The sequence below is a fragment of the Mizuhopecten yessoensis genome, unplaced genomic scaffold, assembly GCF_002113885.1.
Source record: "Mizuhopecten yessoensis strain PY_sf001 unplaced genomic scaffold, ASM211388v2 scaffold8573, whole genome shotgun sequence".
NCBI classification, from domain to species: domain Eukaryota; kingdom Metazoa; phylum Mollusca; class Bivalvia; order Pectinida; family Pectinidae; genus Mizuhopecten; species Mizuhopecten yessoensis.
Genome location: NW_018407615.1, coordinates 1,170,162 through 1,189,780, shown reverse-complemented (window position 1 = coordinate 1,189,780; position 19,619 = coordinate 1,170,162). Strand labels below are relative to the sequence as shown.

At 35.7% G+C, this 19,619-nt stretch overlaps 2 protein-coding genes across 4 annotated transcripts in view; one reads left to right on the top strand and one right to left on the bottom strand.

Moving 5' to 3' along the window:
* LOC110456235 overlaps positions 1-2,542 on the top strand; it is a 15,418-nt gene extending 12,876 nt beyond the window's left edge. The window contains exon 10 of the mRNA XM_021506840.1: positions 879-2,542. Coding sequence (XP_021362515.1) covers positions 879-1,560 — 682 coding nt within the window. The 3' untranslated portion in view covers positions 1,561-2,542. The remainder of the gene's footprint in view (positions 1-878) is intronic.
* Positions 2,543-2,642: 100 nt separating this feature from the next.
* LOC110456237 (glutamate decarboxylase 1-like) overlaps positions 2,643-19,619 on the bottom strand; it is a 35,545-nt gene continuing 18,568 nt past the window's right edge. For 2 of the 3 annotated variants that reach the window (XM_021506841.1, XM_021506842.1), the window contains 13 exons: positions 11,715-12,054; positions 10,225-10,464; positions 9,779-9,869; positions 9,423-9,529; positions 8,755-8,870; positions 8,136-8,215; positions 5,788-5,959; positions 5,540-5,604; positions 4,964-5,042; positions 4,503-4,652; positions 4,042-4,146; positions 3,177-3,266; positions 2,643-2,861 (listed from right to left, as the gene is read on the bottom strand). In XM_021506841.1, coding sequence (XP_021362516.1) covers positions 2,688-2,861; positions 3,177-3,266; positions 4,042-4,146; positions 4,503-4,652; positions 4,964-5,042; positions 5,540-5,604; positions 5,788-5,959; positions 8,136-8,215; positions 8,755-8,870; positions 9,423-9,529; positions 9,779-9,869; positions 10,225-10,464; positions 11,715-12,006 — 1,761 coding nt within the window. In that variant the 5' untranslated portion in view covers positions 12,007-12,054 and the 3' untranslated portion in view covers positions 2,643-2,687. Of the gene's footprint in view, positions 2,862-3,176; positions 3,267-4,041; positions 4,147-4,502; positions 4,653-4,963; positions 5,043-5,539; positions 5,605-5,787; positions 5,960-8,135; positions 8,216-8,754; positions 8,871-9,422; positions 9,530-9,778; positions 9,870-10,224; positions 10,465-11,714; positions 12,055-15,981; positions 16,060-19,619 lie in introns of those variants that run through there. The other variant, XM_021506843.1, reaches the window with a different exon arrangement.

Genomic DNA, 19,619 nt, shown 5'->3' with positions numbered 1-19,619 from the left:
ACCATGATGGTTGTGTGCTTGTTAGACCATGATGGTTGTGTGCTTGTTAAACCATGATGGTTGTGTGCTTGTTAGACCATGATGGTTGTGTGCTTGTTAGACCATGATGGTTGTGTGCTCGTTAGACCATTGTGGTTGTGTGCAAATTTAGGACTAGTTTAAACATACCTTTATAAATGGCCTCATTATTCATTTGGTTTGACACCACACCTACTTTTCAATCTATCTTATACAGGAACTCAGTGTAGTGTTATATTTAGCGGCTATCATCATTAAGCGCGTTCGAATAAACGCTAAAAAAGAAAACAGAACAAACTATTAAGTATGTACGTTGAAACACCAACGTTCCTGTTATAAAACTAAAGGGTGTGTCTAAATATGAATTGAAATCTTCGTTGACAATTTCTGATTGTGTTAAATTTTATATTTACACAAAAATATAACAGATGGGGGAGTAATAAAAAGGGTATGGTAGCAATGCGCCTGTATTTCTGAAAGGCTCTTAGTTAAGAAAATTATAAGAACATATTTGATAGTAAGCAAGATTAAATTATCTAGAAAAACAGTGATAAGTATTTATATGATAAAAATAACCCGTTAGTTGGAAAAAATATAAATAAATATTTGATAGTAAAGAAGATTAGATTATCAAGATATATCGAGAAAAGTATTTACATGATAAAAATGACCAGCGAAATACATATTAATCATATTTTTATATGTAACTATCAGTTTAGCTAAATGCGCTGTATGTATGAAAACATGGAAGCATTTAAAAAACAAATCATATCTTTTTCAAACGAAGACAAACGTTTTAATATTCAACATACGTCTTTAGATACAAACAAAGCAGTAACTGTGCTGTTGTAATATTATAGCTGCAGGCAGCGGTCTAAATGGAAAGCCAGGGGAGGATTCCGACATAGGCGGGTCAACAGCAATGGAGGTTTTGTTAGTGAACCTATGAGATCAACCACATCGGCATCTCACACGCAGGAAACTGAAATTCTTTATGACATTCCGTGTGATCCTTCCCAATCGTCTGAATCGCCTTTCCGGCGGACACAGCGAGCGTTACGCCAAGAGTCCTTGCGTGAAACACCATATACACACACTCGCCGAGGATCTGACGGATACCGTAGTCTGTCATGGAAACGAGTCCCCAGCGGCTCTAAAAAGGAAAAGGAAGCCAAACCCCGGGAGCGTCAGTTTATTCAGCCTGAGATCCGATCGGTATACACCGGACCTGCAACCGAGCGGTTTCATGACGCAAGTTACATGATCCATCAGGTACAGGCCCAATGTCATGACGACCGTCAGGTACCGCGTAGCGAGTACATGGACATCGAGACTACTGCCAGGCAACGAACCCGCCGATTCTCCGACCTGGAGAATGATGATGCCATCCGATTGGCTGACACATACAGTCAACCAGGCCAAACCAGGAGGCCAAGCGACAATGGGGCTGTACTATCGATGGACACCAGTGATTTGTATGCATGTGTAAATAAAGTCATGTCAAATCTCAACGACGATAGGTTCCAGGGAATATCTAACTAATATCCGTTTAACAGAAAATGTCACCAACTCGTGTTGTTTATGATTGTATGGACTCATGAAGTGTCCCATATTGACATGTATCAGTGGTCTATGATGATCTAGAGTTCAAGTGAATTTAGAATTAAACCGTGTCGTTCATAAACCTCGTTGATAACAAACAGTATTGATTCGATGACGTAAATATTTAACCAAATAAGTTAACGGTGGGCGTGGTATATTGCTGGGAAATGCAATATTTAATTTTCAGTTGAGAAACCGTAGACCATTTATCTATGCGGTGAATGGGATATTGTCTTACGTGAGGCATGAATACATCGATGACGATTACAGTACCAGTCAAGAGATGGTCTTTCTGGTGAATGAACACGAACGAGTGATGTATGATTCGACAGGGGACAATCCTGTTACAATGTAATGTAAATATAAAGTCACCTGTAAATATTTAATTGGCATGCTGGTTTGAAGAGCAGTCATCAAACGAGTTTACTAATGAATGACAAAACCTTTTTATATTCTATTTTATTTATCAATGTTTTTAATTTATACATAAAACTATAGATAACGAAATATCAAACAATTGGTTTTAAAGAATTTAATAGTACATGCATGCATACGCTATCATGGGTTAGCTTTACAGACAGTGGTGTTGTAGTTGAATGTTCTCTAGAAGATGAAGAAAAATATTAATATAGGTACACTATGTATTTTTTACTTTGTACATTGTCTATCATATAGACACTTGCAATACATCCAATATTGTTTTTACCTGCGCGGTAATGTGACATGTCTTCTATGATCACATTTATACTATTGCATTACCTATCCTTCATATAATGTGTATCGATATCCAATATAAACTGTAAATAAACCTGTCGGAATGAATTAATTGTATGTGTTCCTATAAGATGAACTACAGTTGACTCACATTTGTTATAATCCGTACGGTATGACTTCATGTATTGCGGGTATTAAAGCTTTAAGACAAAAACTAATTCATTTACTGGTTATAGTGATACTGTACACTTCTCTGGACTTTCACATGTTTCACATGCTTTCCCGTCACCATTGTTTTTATATGCATGTACCACAACACTTTTAACATAATGACTGGAAGGATGTGACAATTATCATATTATTTTAGCCAAAAGTTCAAGCTCATTTATAACGAAGTCCAGATCAGACTCTTGGAGGACCGGGTTTGAGATTGCCACACGGAAAAAGTTTGGCAAGTCGAGTAATGGTTGGTAGGCTAACATCATACTGCCCTTCTCCATCATTGCAGCCTTCAGCTTAGGAGCCACCTGTGATAACAGAATTTCGTTAAACACTTACGATTTACCATGTTCTAACATGTGCTGCATAATATATTATTACCAAATATCATGATAATTTGGGAACAAAGTATGTCTTTGATAACCTATTATAATATAGACATGTGTCTTACGTTTTGTTGTACATTACTCTAGCTTTATATTACCTTATTCAATTGATTGAATACTACACAATTAAATACTTTGTCGTTTACTCACCACTAACTGTATAGTACACAGTATGAGCTTTTATTTTATATATATATATATATATATATATATATATGTGAATTTATGAACAAGTACCTTTCCTAGCTCAACCTGGTATCTATCGGTGTCCTCTTCACACGCTAAACTCTCGGGAATATACCAGAAACACACATTTGGTCCTTGCATCTGTACGAATATAATGAGGAAAAATTGATATTAAAATATGAACTATGAAATTCTGGCTTGAGCTTTGACTGATGACAAATATCTGCCATTGAAAATCAATGTTTGATCAGGGATATTTTACGACTGTTTTCATATCAAACCCTACATTTTTCGTAGCTATCAATAACATATATAGGTGTCGAAAGCACACAGGCCTGATACAAGCCGATGGATGGTCAATCTGAGGTCCGATATGAAAGCAGTCATATCATAACATGAATACCAAATACATTTGATGGTGATTTCTACATTCATTGCAAATATAGCCGATACTGTATACCATGCAACTTTCCCCAAATCAATCTTTCGCTCTTCACCGGTTAAATCCATTTAAGACCCGTGTTAATTGCCCACTCAAAGAAGTACTATGTATATTATGTTGTGTACTTAAGGTCGCTGTCATGATAAAACAGCGGCGGAGATAGTTTCGTATTATGTATTATACTGGCGGGGAATATGGATGGTTAAACGATCATTTGTCACATAAGATTTTTTTGGTGATATTTCAGGCCAATATGTAGTTTTGTTTGACTGACTGTTGATTAAAAGAGTTGCTGATATCAAAGAACAAGATTATTTTTTTCAAATGCGATACATGAAGCTGATGAACATGATGCAAATTTTATCGATTATGTAGAATGAAAGTTCACTCAACATTTAAAAAAAAGTTAAAGCTTATGGAGAACATACTATTTATAGGCTTTTCTGGAATATCAAGTGACATAATTGTGCTTGCCTCGTTATTGACGAGTTTGAAGTTTGGTCTCTCACGTATTCTGTTCAGAAGATACCTGGCGAGCCTGAAGTTTTTGTCAATCTGACTTTCAAATCCCATATCTCCCTGAAAGATGAAAGATTACAATATGGTAATAGATACAGCAAGCCAATTATGAATTACGCTGCAGCACACAGCTGTTCTGCCCCTTTATGCCATATTGGCAATGTTAAGGACCAAAAAGCTGGCTTTCCATATTGGTCTAAACTATTAATTATTAAAACAGAGTGGTTTAACAAATAAGTTAATACAGACTTGTCAGTCTTTATTAAGATTTTCCTGATATTATGTTTGCACATTAAGACGAAATGGGTCGATCTATAAAAGATACTTATATAACCGAAAATGCTCCATAGAACCCAATCACTTGTTGCGAGTAAATTCAGAATGTTTGTAAAAAAATCATAGTAATTGTTTCTAACCTTAGCCCTCCACATCAGCCAGAGCTTAAACACGTCATTATGACGTCCACATTGTATAGCCTTATCACCGGTGTCATACGTGACGTCATAATGCTTATCATTCTGATATAGGTAGGAAGCGCCCAGTGCGTTCACGTCATGCAGGATACCCTTAAATGTAAGAGCAGTAAGAGGTTACGTAGTAAACTCACCAACCACAGCTTGAACTGAACTAATACTATTTCTAATAACGAACTATAGAAGCATGTACTAAGACCTAAATGAACGAACAGTACACATAATACATACTAGTATGATGTTATAAAAGTGAAAGAGATGATTACATTAATGTGATTTACAATAATAATAAAAGCTTACCTACACAATATGTTTACTGGGTTTTTACAATCGTGATGGCATCAAACGCAACGCGTTAAGCGCGTCTATACAGTGATACGTGAGGCGTTACACACAAATTATACCTTCTGACGGAGAAGGATCGCTGAACACTGGAGAGGTGCTCCCATCATCTTGTGCGGATTCCATGTCATAGAGTTAGCACTGGTAAATGTAAAAGACATAGCGTTACCATTCTACTCATACCATAACTGATAAATAATTATGTTAAAATTTTAGTATTGATTTTTCTTTTTAAATCAACAATATTAATGTTTGTATCACGATACACATGGACCAAACGATATCAGAGACCACGCCGAATTCGATGACAACGTGTTTTTTATGTAAGAACAAATAAAGCGCTTCTAGGAAATGGCACGTAAGCCTAAGAAGTTCATACCAGCTCGAGGAATTAATATTAAACTATTTACATACAGTCCTTACGAAATTATCAGCATGTCTAACTAATGTCCAATGGGCGATGGAAATATATTAGCTGCACAATTGATAAATAAATAAATGAGATATAGATCTGTAAATATGTTAGTCGGTAGTGGTAGTAATTCTAAACGAATTTCCAAAAGAAGAATGAATTATTGCACTACCAAAATAGGAATTAAAAAGCAACTCGAGGGGCTTTTCAGCACTGGTACTCTTACCTCGAAATGCCAGCTAACAAGTGTCGATGTCTCTCAGAAAGCAATACGGATCCTCCCCAAGCACCCTGTCAATACATGTATTTGACTTAAATGCAGTAATCCGAAGACATTTTTGCACACTGCTCAAAGCATTCAAATATAGAATAATTGACATATTCAACTGTTATGTATTCTGATATTCCTTTAGGAATATTTAATGAATAAAAGATATTGCATTGGACAAAACTAAACGAATTATAAAAGCTTACATCGACATGAAGCCAGATATTGTGGGTCTTGCATATGGTGGCGATGTCAATAATAGGGTCAAATGCACCAAACACAGTGGTACCACACGTGGCGTTAACCATGAGAGGTACTTCACCTTTAGCCAGAGCAAGATCAATCCTCCTCATAAGGTCCTCAGGGAGCATGCGCCCACTGCAAAACAGTATGTTGATGTTTAAACTACGTGAATATGACATCCATGTACAAATATGTAAACAATCTCATGTTACTTTGATAGTGGAAATTTCGACTTACTATGACATTGAACAAGCCATATGACTATTATGAGATGTCACTATCATTGTCAGTTTGTTTAACACTATCTTCTGAGGTTGTAAACTGCAGGATGACTTATGAATGGAACAGACGTATATGAGTTACATGCAATATTTTCAGTTTTAAGTCAACAGAATTTATCCAAATCATTGAGAAAATGTGTAACTTGATTAGTTTTTTCAACGGAATAAGGAACGTGGCTTGAACAGAAATGGTTTCACTGATTCCAACGGTAAGTCGAAGTGTAACAAAAATAATTTTATTAAACCAGGTAATTAATATGGCAAACAAGTTTTATTAACACGATTTGACAATACATCATGCTGAAACATGTAAACAGCTCCAGATAGCACCTTCTAAAGTTAAAGAAGTAGAGTTCTAAAGTGTTGCAAGCACTGTTGCGTATCGTGTTTTTGTTTATAAACGATCTTGACTCGGACGATACGTTGAACGTAGTGTGTAATAAAACTGCAGAGCCAATGTAAATACATTTGAATTCATCACATCTCATCGTACCAAAGATGTCCGCAAAAGAACAGACGACGGACTGGCGAACATGGGCAACACTGTATGGCCATGTATACTGAACAAAAAAAGAAACGCACAATTAAATTATGCAATCAATAGCCTATGATATTTTGGGAAATTTGTACAAAATGTTATATCAATATGAAGGAAGAAGTCTACTCTTTCCAATACTGTAGAAGAAAAGTCTATGTGACGTCACTCGTGTCATCAGTAGTTACTCAAAGTTGGATACCCGCGAAAAACAAAGTGACACTTCAGTACCTGGTGTGGGCATCTTTTGCACGAATCCCTGCACGGATTCTCCTATGCATTGAATTCATGAAAACATCTATTCGCCTTAAGGGAATGTTGTTCCATTTTTGTGCTAATGGTGGGATCAACTGGGCGCGGTTAGTTGGGTTTTTTTTACGTTTTCTAATACGCCTGTCCAGCTCATCCCACAGATGCTCAATGGGAGACATGTCGGAGCTATATGGGGCCATTCCAGAGGCTGAACATTGTTTGCCGTGAGAAAATCACGACAGACTCTGGCCACATGCGGTCGAGCATTGTCTTGCTGGAAAATTAGGTTATGACGTCTGAGAAGTGGAACGACATGTGGTTGGAGGATCTGGTCTCTGTATCGAACGGCATTGCGGTTTGGATCCAGGACCACTAAGGGGGATTACAGAAGCCCCACCGACTATATAGCGTTCAACCTCTCATGCGTCGGCGAAACGCTCATCGCGTTTGCGATATACCCTTTTTCTTCCGTCTGAGTGATGCAGACAGAATCTAGACTAGTCGGTGAACATCACACGCCTCCATCGACGCATCCCTAACCTATTCGGGCCATGTCTGCGCATCCAGTCAAGAGTCACTTGCCGCCTCCGTGGTGTCACAGGTGGCCCGATATAAGGTCGGCGCGCAATGATTCTCTCGGCACGCAAGCGGTTCCTAGCAGTTTGAGGACTAATGGGTCTGCCATGAGTACATTAGGTATGCGACGCAGTCTCTACATCAGTCTTGAATGTGTTGCGCAAGTGCGACAATCGAATCGCCCTGTCTTGTCGTGCGGTCGTTACACGCGGACGACCGCTCCTGGGACGATCGGAAACCAACCCAGTAGCACGGAGACGTGTACTGAGACGGTTAATTGTACACTTTGTGCGTTTCTTTTTTTGTTCAGTATGCTGGGTAAATATAGTTTTTACATGTTTGTTGGAAATTATTGTTTCACAAAGAAAGCCATATACTCAATTGAAAGTATATGCACAAAACATTCGTGAAGTGAAAATATTATTTCGCTCATAGTAACAATCTTGGCCTTAATGTAAACAAATGATTGATGCTGTTTTCATTAAATTAAGGTTGATGGTTCCGATATATAATGTTAAAATTATGGTGAAAGGATAAAGAGAGGCAGTTGGAATGGCACATGGCACTACTCCGCAGTCCTGGCCTGATTTGTATACCGCCCCACCGAGATAAGTATACAGGTATCACAGATATCAGACTAACGGGATGACCAGGATATACAACTTACTTGCAATCACAATCAACATACACGACAGCCTCGGTTCCCAGACCAAGTAAACTGGCAGATTTCTTCATCGAGAAATGACTCTGTTTTACATGAAAGAAACATGATAGTACTTATCGTGTTATACAAATGTTAACGTGATCATAATGAAATTCATTACGTTTTGTTTGTTGATGGCTTTGTATCTTTTATAATTGATACAGCTAAGTGTTTTTACGAGGACAGTAACCACAGAAGCTGGGGCCTTTCAACGCCCGTTTACAGTGTCGTCTTGAAGTGAAATTATTGTAAATTGACACACCCAACCCGATCACAGGAGTTGCGTAGTCAGACATTGCTGACAAGATATAGTAGGTAAGGAAGATGATAGAGATCCCAAGTATTATGATTAGGGCAGCAGAACGTTTTTCTTTGTCCACAAGAAGAGGACGCAAGGGAATCTTAGACAGTTAACCAATGTTTGAGTCTCCACTAACGATCATGGAACGGTACACATCGGGTCGATTCTTATTAAAGTCTAAAATTTTCAAAGAAAACATTTAAAGAGAAAATATACATCAACCCTCTCAATGGACAGCAATAGGTATTTGAAGTTTCATATGTTGCACCACCTCTAACTTACGTGAGATGACGTAAACACAACCATATGTGGCAGGCCGACAAGACCTTTAGTTTTTATATCAGGAAACCTGGTATGACGAGCCGCCAACATGCCATACAGGTTGGAAATAGCTCCCCCTATAAAATAATTTCATCAATTAAAAACAGTCATAAGTGAAGGCGTGACATCCAGTGCTACGGAAAGTGAAAAAAAAGATCTACAACAGCGGACGTTTATCATATTTTTCGCTAACAAATATAATCTAGCGTTTATTGAAACATTCTGGTATAGGATAACTTTGTTGTATTGTGAAAAACGATTAGGCACACACTTTTATCATTTTTTTTCAGCACACAATGTTCCCAAACTGTTCGTACAGAGTATACATTATAAGACCAGGAAGTAGGATGAGGAGATAATAATAACTGTATATTTAACCAGATAAATGTTTGACATTTACGTTTCATGCAACTCGACCGCGGCCGAAAATAAATAACAGCAAGCCAGTGAGAACATACCATTTGAAACATGGAACACAGAGCCATTAAAACACCAAACACTTCCTCACTTGAATATGATAGCCAGTAAACGTGACACCCTTGAAGTTATGCACCAACTATTATCATATAACACTAAATTTCATCGACTTATCGTGTTGTTTAGCTAGTATTAGTATTTTTCCTATATACCTGGTGCAAATATTCCATCGCCATCCTTCCAACCAACAAAGCTGAGCATTTTGCGGAGAAGAACTTCTTCCATTAGTGTGAATACAGGCGCAACTTCGTAGGTGAACCTGTTTTGATATTTCGATGTTATTACATTTCAGATCATCGGAACAACTCAGCTTTTGAGTTATCAATTGAAGACACACTGGCTGTTATTCAGAGTGTTCGTCATATGATATGTACAACACGTATATTTTTCTTTAAACTATTACTTTTGATAACTGTTAGTACAATATAAACGTGGTTGCTTTATATAACAACATTGACCAATTATTGTAAAATGTCAAAAAGAAATACAGATTTCCTGTTCAACTTACATGTTTGTGTTGGCCACTGCAGTGAGCCATTCGCCTGCTATACCAATCATATCCATGCCAGTGGAGAGCTGGTTAAGAAATCTCGGGTGTCCTTTATAAAACGTTGCCCAAATAATATTGAATATGAAATAAACTACTTGTGAAAGTTTAGTTTCCCACGGATATTTGGCTTTTCATTACTGAACGATAGGAAAAGAATAAACACAACGTGAGAACGAAAAGAGGAAACATAAGTACCAAAACATCTTGTAACTGGTGGTACGGATCGGTTTTGGTTCCTGCAGTGTTTTAACAAAGGATTTAAGAATACTTTTTCTGGGATATGGTTTTATGAGATACTTATAACAAAACATAAAGGTATTAAATTAAGGGATTTCTATAATAAAAAAGCTTGTTCAGCTTATTTCTCGCTTCCACCATTGAGATATAAGCGACAAGGACACTACCTGTTCTGATGCAGTATTTGAGTGTTTCTTTACAATCACTCAAAATCTGTTCCAAGTCTCGTCCATTTTCGTCCAGCTCGATACAGTGCCCCATCATCTCTTGAAGCTGATGCGGGTGGTGGAAATCCAGGACCTTGTGGGTGCGACTTTCTGACACAGACACGTGCTGGAGCAGTATGTCCAGCAGTTCGGCGAAGAAACTTCTCTTTAGCTTTGTCTTACCGTCTACTGTCATCATGTCTGAGGACGAAATAAAGTTCAAAGTATGGTTTACAACTAAATATTTCTGATCAAACTGCGAAATATAAATTCAAATCATCTTAACAAGGGATATTGGCACATGAATATTACTTCAGAATAACGGATTGTGAAATTAAGTCGTCACGTTTGCTAAAAACTGACATTTTTATCATACTGGTGTGAAATGTATGTTGTGCCTTTAATAACAGGTTCTAGAAGATAAATGATAGGAAAGTAATATGATTTTTATATCGTATTAATCAGGATAACAAACATTTTTAGAGACCCTTACTCATAAAATTAGCAAACCATAAATTGGTACCTGGTAGCAGTACAAGTTTGGTATTTATTTAAAGCATGTATTGACCAATGCTAGTTAGTCTGAAAATTAACCGACGCGTCATAGCTATATCTATCGATGGTATACATTATAAGACGGTGATGAGATAATTTTTACCATAAACAAATACCGTTTAAAAATGTAAATATGTTCTTATTGATATACATGGGTTGCTGCTTTTTCATTGTACATTAATCGTATCAAACGGATTTTAGTCTACTTATTTGCGCGCGAAGTTTCTACTTCACATTAATTAAAAACAAAATTAAAAATTTGGTTTTCAACTAGCGATGATAACATATGTATAAAATTTCGAATGCTTTATATCGCATACTTACCATGGCTACGTGACTCTTTTGTATGCTCTCCTTATTGCTAAATTGGCTATGTCGTCATCTAAAATTAATCTCTTATGTCTTTAAGTTGATTTTGAAAGAAGATTAAGAAAAGAATATCCAACACGTGGAGTCTATTTTTCCCTACATGCATATTTCCTTTTGTTTCCTAACGCCTTATTTGGTATTTTCCCACATTTGGAAATATATAGGTTCTGTTCCCTGAACGACGAAAACCTAAGTTCAAAACTATTTACCTATTGCTTTCAGCTATAAATTGGTGGAAGTACATGTGTAAGGACGGGTAAGCCCTTTGGCAGTATAATGTGACCAGCTGGAGTCACATGCTTCCGTGTCAAGGTTATGAGATTTCAGTGAGATGGAACTGTAAAGTCGCCCTTTATTGACAACGTCATCCTTGAACATTCATTGACCTAAGCTGATATGAGGATGTTAAAGTTTGAACAAAACAAGCCCAATCATTCCTGATGTATCCGGCATTAAAGTGATATGACATAAGGGTATTCGTAAAACTAAGACTTAAGCATAGTTATGCAATAGAAAGTTACACTAACCAAGAGCAAAACATCCTTCAAACTCCGCCCAATCCGGTGTGACATCAGTGTTAGGACAATACTTAGAGGATAGCAACTTCCCTCCCTCCTCACCAGCTGCGTTGTTCCTTTTCTGATGATGTGAATGGTCCTCTTTGTGCTGTTGGGGGTCGTCTCCCTTGGGATGCTGTGAACTACCTCCCTTGAGGTTTTGTGGTACTGTACTAGACCGCTGGTGGTCTAGAGTAAGTATTCTCTCTAGACTGTCCGAACGACATCTTTCGCGGATCTTCTGGAACAGCTCGAAAGCCATGGTTGTCTACTGATTCTTAATGGGTGTATACTATTTAGTGACGAAAACCTGTTGCAATAAATAGTCTTTGAATTAATTCTGATATTTGTTAATCATGCATTTTTAAATTGTGTTTTTTATAAAAATTATGTTTTTTTTTTATAAATAGTGATCGTATTCTGTCACAGATAACCTTCGCTTAACATAACAAAAAGGGTAACATATGTCATTGATACAAAATCCCGATAAAAAACGACCGAATTGAAAATTGCAAACGTCCATTTGTATAACATATCAAATATATTTAGAAAGAATAGTGTTTGGCGAGAACGATAATTATAAAAAATAACAGGTTTTTCAATATTTCATATTTAGGAATGTTTTATTCATATAAGATACAAGATACTGAATAAAAAAGACTTCGGTATACTAGTATATAAGATATATATTCAAAAGTGACATGCAAATACAATGCAAATCATTACTGCAATATGTGTTGTGAAATATAATGCCCATACTGTTTTTGTATACGGATCATTTTTATTAATGATTATCATTATAGGGAACATCCTGGTTTCATTTGACGTATTGTCATATCTTTGTTTGACATAAAATGTTAAATTTCAATGGTGCAATGAATACATTGCATATTTCCGATAAAAAATGAACCATTGCAAAACAACACGGTGGCCATTTGTTTAATACTTTATGCAATCCTTTACGTACCATTGTGGTATATAACCTGATGAATGAATATATACAAATATGGTAGTTATCGAAAACGACTTGACTTTATGTAAATAGGTTTTTGTAACGATAAAAAGCATAATTATAGATTATAAAAATCATATTGCAAAGCTTTCTGAAAAGAGTAATGACCATATTTAAATACAGTCAATATATTGTTTTACTATTTGAATATGTATATATATATATAATATTACATTAGAAAATTCGATCAGAGTATTTATAAAAATGTATAATGATAAAGTATTATTACAAAAAGTCAGAAGATTAGTTACAATATCTGGTTTGGTTGATCAACATAAACGCCGTTAACAATCCACCATGGCCGCAGGTCATGTTGGTGATTTAATGTGAAAAATGCTACATTTCAAATATTATTTATATATTTAAACCGATGTTTTTTTTAACAATTTTGTATTCAAAACTATTTTCAACATTCTAATTTAGATTTAAATGACATTTTGAAAACTGAAAGCTGCCTGTAAGCTGTAACGACTTACGCTTATTATGACAACAAATTACATTTTCTTATGAACACATTGCGCCACATGCTTGCTGGTTATTGTCATGTTTCGAAAGCAATTGATGAACTGGTGAGTAAATATAAAATATATGTGAGTCTGTGGGTTAAATGCGTCTCCAATGGGCAAGTGACACACATGATATACTTGTTTTGTTACTATAATATGTCTTGCAATGCTTTATTATATCAACAATATCTATGCAATACAAGTTTCTGAGCGGACATACACGTTCAACGGTTATAAGGTCGTAAACGAGTAAAAATTACGACAGGTTTGAAAATCTGTAATAGGAAACTTGTAATATTCTCGTCCACCCTACTGCTTAACAAGTGAAAATATGTGAAGAGTAACTATATCTATCAATGTTACAATAAATTGTATAATATACAGCTAAAGTGGCATTGCATTATTACAACATGTAGCCATTAAACTGTAGCTGTATTAAACAACCAACGCACGAACCATTACAAAGACACCGTCGATAACACATCAAGATAGTACGGTAATCTTGGCAGTAAAATAATTTACTAGTTTGCATTTTTTTCTAATGTATATGAAATTCATAAACATTGAACAGGTCACTCGGCTGATTGCTGCTCAAACTACGAAATGCAAATACAGCTAGGTGTAAATATTGTCAGGTTTGAAATTTGGCATGATTAGTATCTTACATGTATAATGTAATTTACAGATAACCCCTTACATTTCGTGGGATTTATGTTCGCGTTTAATCGCATGTAGAGATCATCACGAATTAAATTTTATCTCGAACATATATTCAGTCACAACAAAAACATACTTTGTATGGAGGTCGTTATTCTTCTTGCGAATTGAAATCCTCACAAACATGTCTTTGAAGAGCAATCATAAACAAAAGTTGTTTCTTGTATTGTTTGTCAGAAATCAAACGAAGGCTTCCTGAGGTTCGGACTCTAAAATCAGCATTCGATGGTAGAATTCCCATATCCTCAAAAGATGCAGTATTTATCTGCTATTTTGACAAAACCCGACACTGACATTGAAAACGCATACACCTTACACGTTAATCGAGTACATTTTAAGAATGAACAGCAATACATTATACCGAAGGTTTATTTGTAAACTAAAAAAACAAGCTTATTTAAGAACATTTTCCCATAGAGCTATGTCAATTACCGACCTTATTTTGACGATGGGTATTCCTCCACTGACCAAATAATTACAAATAAGGGATCGAGAGGATCTCATGTTTAAGAAAGTCACCACTTTTGTTTGGGTTTTTTGTTTTCCGTATGACAACGAGTGCATTTTGGTAGCATGGTTTATTATATAAAATAGTTATTTATCATGTATAAATGTTTACACCTGCATGTAAATATTTTAAACTGAAACAGTTTTTTGTTCATTTCTTAGCTACATGTATGACCGAAAAAATGTAGTTCCCGAACTACATGGCTGTACCACAAGTGACATTTGTATCTTACATACATGTACGTATATAGGAGATGGAAATCCGTGATGTCATAGTGAATTAAATACTTGCTTTCTTTACAACATGTCATCCAGCCGTTTAAAACATATGTAAATTACTTGTACAGTGACGTGATATTAGTCTTTCACGAGACTACATCACCTTTTTTTTCAATAAGTTTTTCTTACTTTGCTTTTCTTCCGATTTTGATAATATGTGGCACAAAACTGGAGAACTAATATGTACGTCTATAAATAATAGTGATACAATTTAATCTGTTCGTGTTATTCAGATATCATTTTTAACCATCAATACAAGGATACTTTTTATGTCATTCCCGAACACACAATGTTACAGTTTGCCGTATAAACTGTTTCGGCCAAAACATTTATTATAACTGAAATTCAATGAAACGGAAAATTATATTCAAAGGAGTCTACATGTGTGTCAAATTACATCAAAAAGAATGAACAGAAAGTCAGGAAAACTTATTTAGTAATGGTAAATTAACCTAGAACCCAACGTAACGCCACTTGGTATCTGTTTCGCATGAATTTCCAACAAACATCGACCAGGAATCCAAGTACATGTACCACGTCAACAATTGTTTACACGAACACAACATCTACGTGAGATGAAAAACTTAAGATATACACGGTGAGTGACACGGAGCCTGAAGTCCTCTGAAATAAGTTTAGACTGGTCAGTTAGCGATATAAGGTGTGCACGGTACGGAAGTAATTAATAATTTTACATGTTTGTCCTAATTTGACATCTACTGAAGTAGATTTGCCTGATCCCAATGTTAACTTTCCGAGTTTCCAGCGGTAATAGATAGCGGCCTTAATCTCATTTACCTGCAGGTGTAAACATTTCATACATAATTAATTACTATGTTTATAATAAATCATGCCAAGAAGATGCACTTGTTGTTATAAGCAAAAATAAAAATCCGAAACAAAATAATGATAGATAATAAATGTGTATGATTAAAAAAAAAAATCACAAATAGCTAGAGTAGTTTTTTGAGGTAATCTTAGTCAAATGTCTTATTTTAAGACCACACTGTCATATACTCGTATGTTTTGAAATGTATATCTCATGCAGATCGAATACTAATCTAAATGTAAACAACAGATAGAAAAAGCATGTTAGTGTCTAGCATATATAGATTTACAACATATAAATGATTGCCAGTTAAGCGGTATCATATATGCATATTATTTATTCGCCAAACTAGTATACAAACACTGTATAAAAGAGGAGTCTACTTACGTCAAAACGAAAGCATCGACCGCAAGTGTATAACCGAGAAGTCTTTGCATAAACAAATGGCAATATGCCTGCTCGTTCGGACGACAAACGCCATGTACCATACGGAAATTAAAAAAAAAGATGTATTCAATTTTGTCCACGCTTAATTATGATCTCGTGTTGCAAATGCAAAGGCCCTGGAGGCATAACTACAGCCTGCATGGTCAGACGAATACGACCTTCCATGGATCATCATACATCTATATTTACATTCGCATGGCATTGTCACTATATAGCCTCTTTGAAAGCTGTGTCGTTGATGGGACTTTAATTACCATGCATCACGAGACACAATTCTTAGCGTATTAATACAACACTGACCGGAACTACAATATTCAATATAAATAAACATGACGGCTGCTGAAATATCGCTGGGAATTGTGAGATTTGACAATGTCATTGCAAATTTATGTGCAAAATAAAAATAAAAAATAAAAACACTTTTATTACAACGAAAACAAGACCAAGGTCTGCAATATCGTACAAAATGCACATCGGTTGAAATCACCAATGCCGGCAATGGAAACAATTTTAACGCTCATGCAATTTATCAGAAATATCGTCTGTTACACTGCACTGATCAACATGGGTTCGTTACAAATGTCTGAAATACACATATTCTATAGACCTACTGACACATATGTTACAGACCTACTGAAATGAGTCACAGCACACATAAACATTTCATACATTTGTAACGAACTTCAAACGCTATCAGTTTCACGCGTCTCGCATCCACGGTTCCTCAGTTTTTGACGACTAATTTGCTAGCTCCATATATACAGTACATACAGCAATGCACATCGGTCATGGTAAAACGACTACTCAATTTTGTTTTGGTTAAGACCCCTTCGTTATTATTATTAACAATTTACATCACATAGAATGGTGTATATATAAATTAAACTCACTCACTTAAAAATAAATATGATTTTTCACTGTTATTTTGATTTCGATTTAATGATAAAACAGTGGTTATGTGTAAACACATTTAAATCGGCACAGACAGATTTAATAAAGGTATAACTAGTACATTGTAACGCACTTCATTTTATACGTATTTAAGCGTGGCACGTTATAGATACATAGGAATTATATAAGACTATGTGACAAATGTATTGTTCTAAGACAACACTGTCACACGATCATAGGTGTGTGGAGATTTATAAAATATATCAAAATAAGTTTATAATCACGTTTATGTCTGTCATCTACAGCAAAATATTATCGCAACAATACATCTTAGCGGAAGCAACTTTCAAACAAAGACGTAAATATAGCCTGAATAACATAACACAAAATCTTGACTTTAAAAATACAACACTTCACAATATAACTGCACTACTATAAAGGAGCTTTGTACTTACGTCAACACGATAGACTTCACTGTTTTGTCCTTACGTCAACACGATAGACTTCACTGTTTTGTACTTACGTCAACACGATAGACTTCACTGTTTTGTCCTTACGTCAACACGATAGACTTCACTGTGTTGTACTTACGTCAACACGATAGACTTCACTGTTTTGTCCTTACGTCAACACGATAGACTTTACTGCAAGTGTATCGGAGATGACAGCAGTCGTCACTGACAAAAATGGCACTGCGCCTGCTCAGTCGGCCAACTAACGCTACATACAATGTGGAAATAACAAATCTATAAGCAATTTTGGCCACACTGAATTATGAGCACTTGTCAAAGAAAAATGCCGAGGCTCTGGAATGGTGTAGCCACAGTTAAACGGTCGGATGTGTAAAATCTGAAATTAAATAGACAAACGTTCACATATTTAGCAAATTTCATTTTATGTTTAACGACTTGCGGTTGGTCGCATTAAATATCAATATGTAGGTCAAAACAAACAAAGCAGTATAGCACATCAATTGCAATCAATATGTGTCATATGGAAGCAAAAAAAAGTTTTTTAATATTTACTATTTATTTTTTAGCGTTTTTGCATGATGCCGAGACAATCCCTGTATCGTGTGTTTTATATCTTTTTAAACCTCAGTATTGTCCTATCCCTATGCACCCTCAGCACCGTGTTGGTGGTGACTGTATTGAGTGGTCTTGTAACTAAATCAATCCCCATCGGTTAAATCTCCATATCAAACAGTTATAGAAAGCCAAAATGAACCGATTTCACTGCGGAATTAATTCCTTTCGCCCCGTTTTCTGTCAACAAGATAAACTTATTGGAATAAGGATGCTGGAACAGCTGTCGATGACGTCACGAAATCACACGGAGAAGAGGACATTGAAAATAGCTCTCGAAATGAGTTACAGAAGTATTGGTACTCCTACTCCATGAGGAATTATCGAAAACAAATTATGTTTTAAGAGATTGTGTTCGATTTATTTATAAACGGAACCTTAGTTGTTTGGAAAAAAACCTGCTACTTTCAGAACGGTCGACAATTTGATATGACATGTGGTGATGTTCATTAATGTCAGGTGGTACCTAATTAATAAAGTTAATAATAATATAGATGTGCATTGTTAAAGTGGTTACCTAATCATTCGAGTTTAGATCATTTGTAGGCGTAAATTGATGACAGTAGGTATCCACTTATTTGAGTTCCAAAGCTCTAAACCCGTTTATCTTTTATCTCTTGGAATCCGTTGGAAATGCATGATTTTTGTTTCCGATCACGGAAATATTGACATGAATCGTTAGGTCATAATGAAAAAAGATCAAAAGACTAATGAGATCACGTCACAGCTGTTACCTACATACGGATTAAATAAACAAATTATCAATGTATTGGCATGTTTACCCAATGCTTTAGGAGTGGTGGAACATAATGAGATAATGATACTGAAGTGCTGTTTTACTTTATCTTTTCATATTACACTATCGGTATGATTATTGAACATAACAAATGAGCAGCATCGTTCATCTATCTACACAGAATACATGTTAGCGTTAGAATAATAGAAGAACGGGAGATCACATTTATAAATTCCCTATAGAAACATATGTTGTTGTCGGATATCGACATTCCAACCGGAATCCAAAAATGTAAACTAATATCTTAATACTATAGTTATATGCAAGTGTGTACATGAAATTTTATTTGAAATTATGTGAACTAAAACAAGTAGCGGACAGCGACATGTACTTTAGGAAGTGAAGTGAAATGAAGCACACATAGGCGTTTAAAGTTAACGCGAATAAAGCAAAGGAAGAGGCATCGCGGCAATCTCTATCGAGATTTCCAGTGATGGAAGATTATTATGATTACTATGATTACATATATGAAAACTCCATTGTCAATATGCATTACAAGTGACGTGCATTATCATAATAGTATTACCAGTTTGTAATAATATTGTGTAATGGTTGACATTGAAATTGGTTTTTTTTCAATCACAGCATGGCTTTTTCTATTATGTGTCATGAATGGAAGTACACTGTATGTGTGCATTCAATCAAAATGTATAAACAACGGTTAGGACTGAAGAAAGACAGTGTAGTCAAGAGAGCGAATGTACATTTGATACTTTAAATATTTTGTTGCGATAACATATTTCCTCTTTCTCTTTGAACAATGACCTTTACTATCAATTACCGGCAAAGTAGGCTCTCATTCTCAA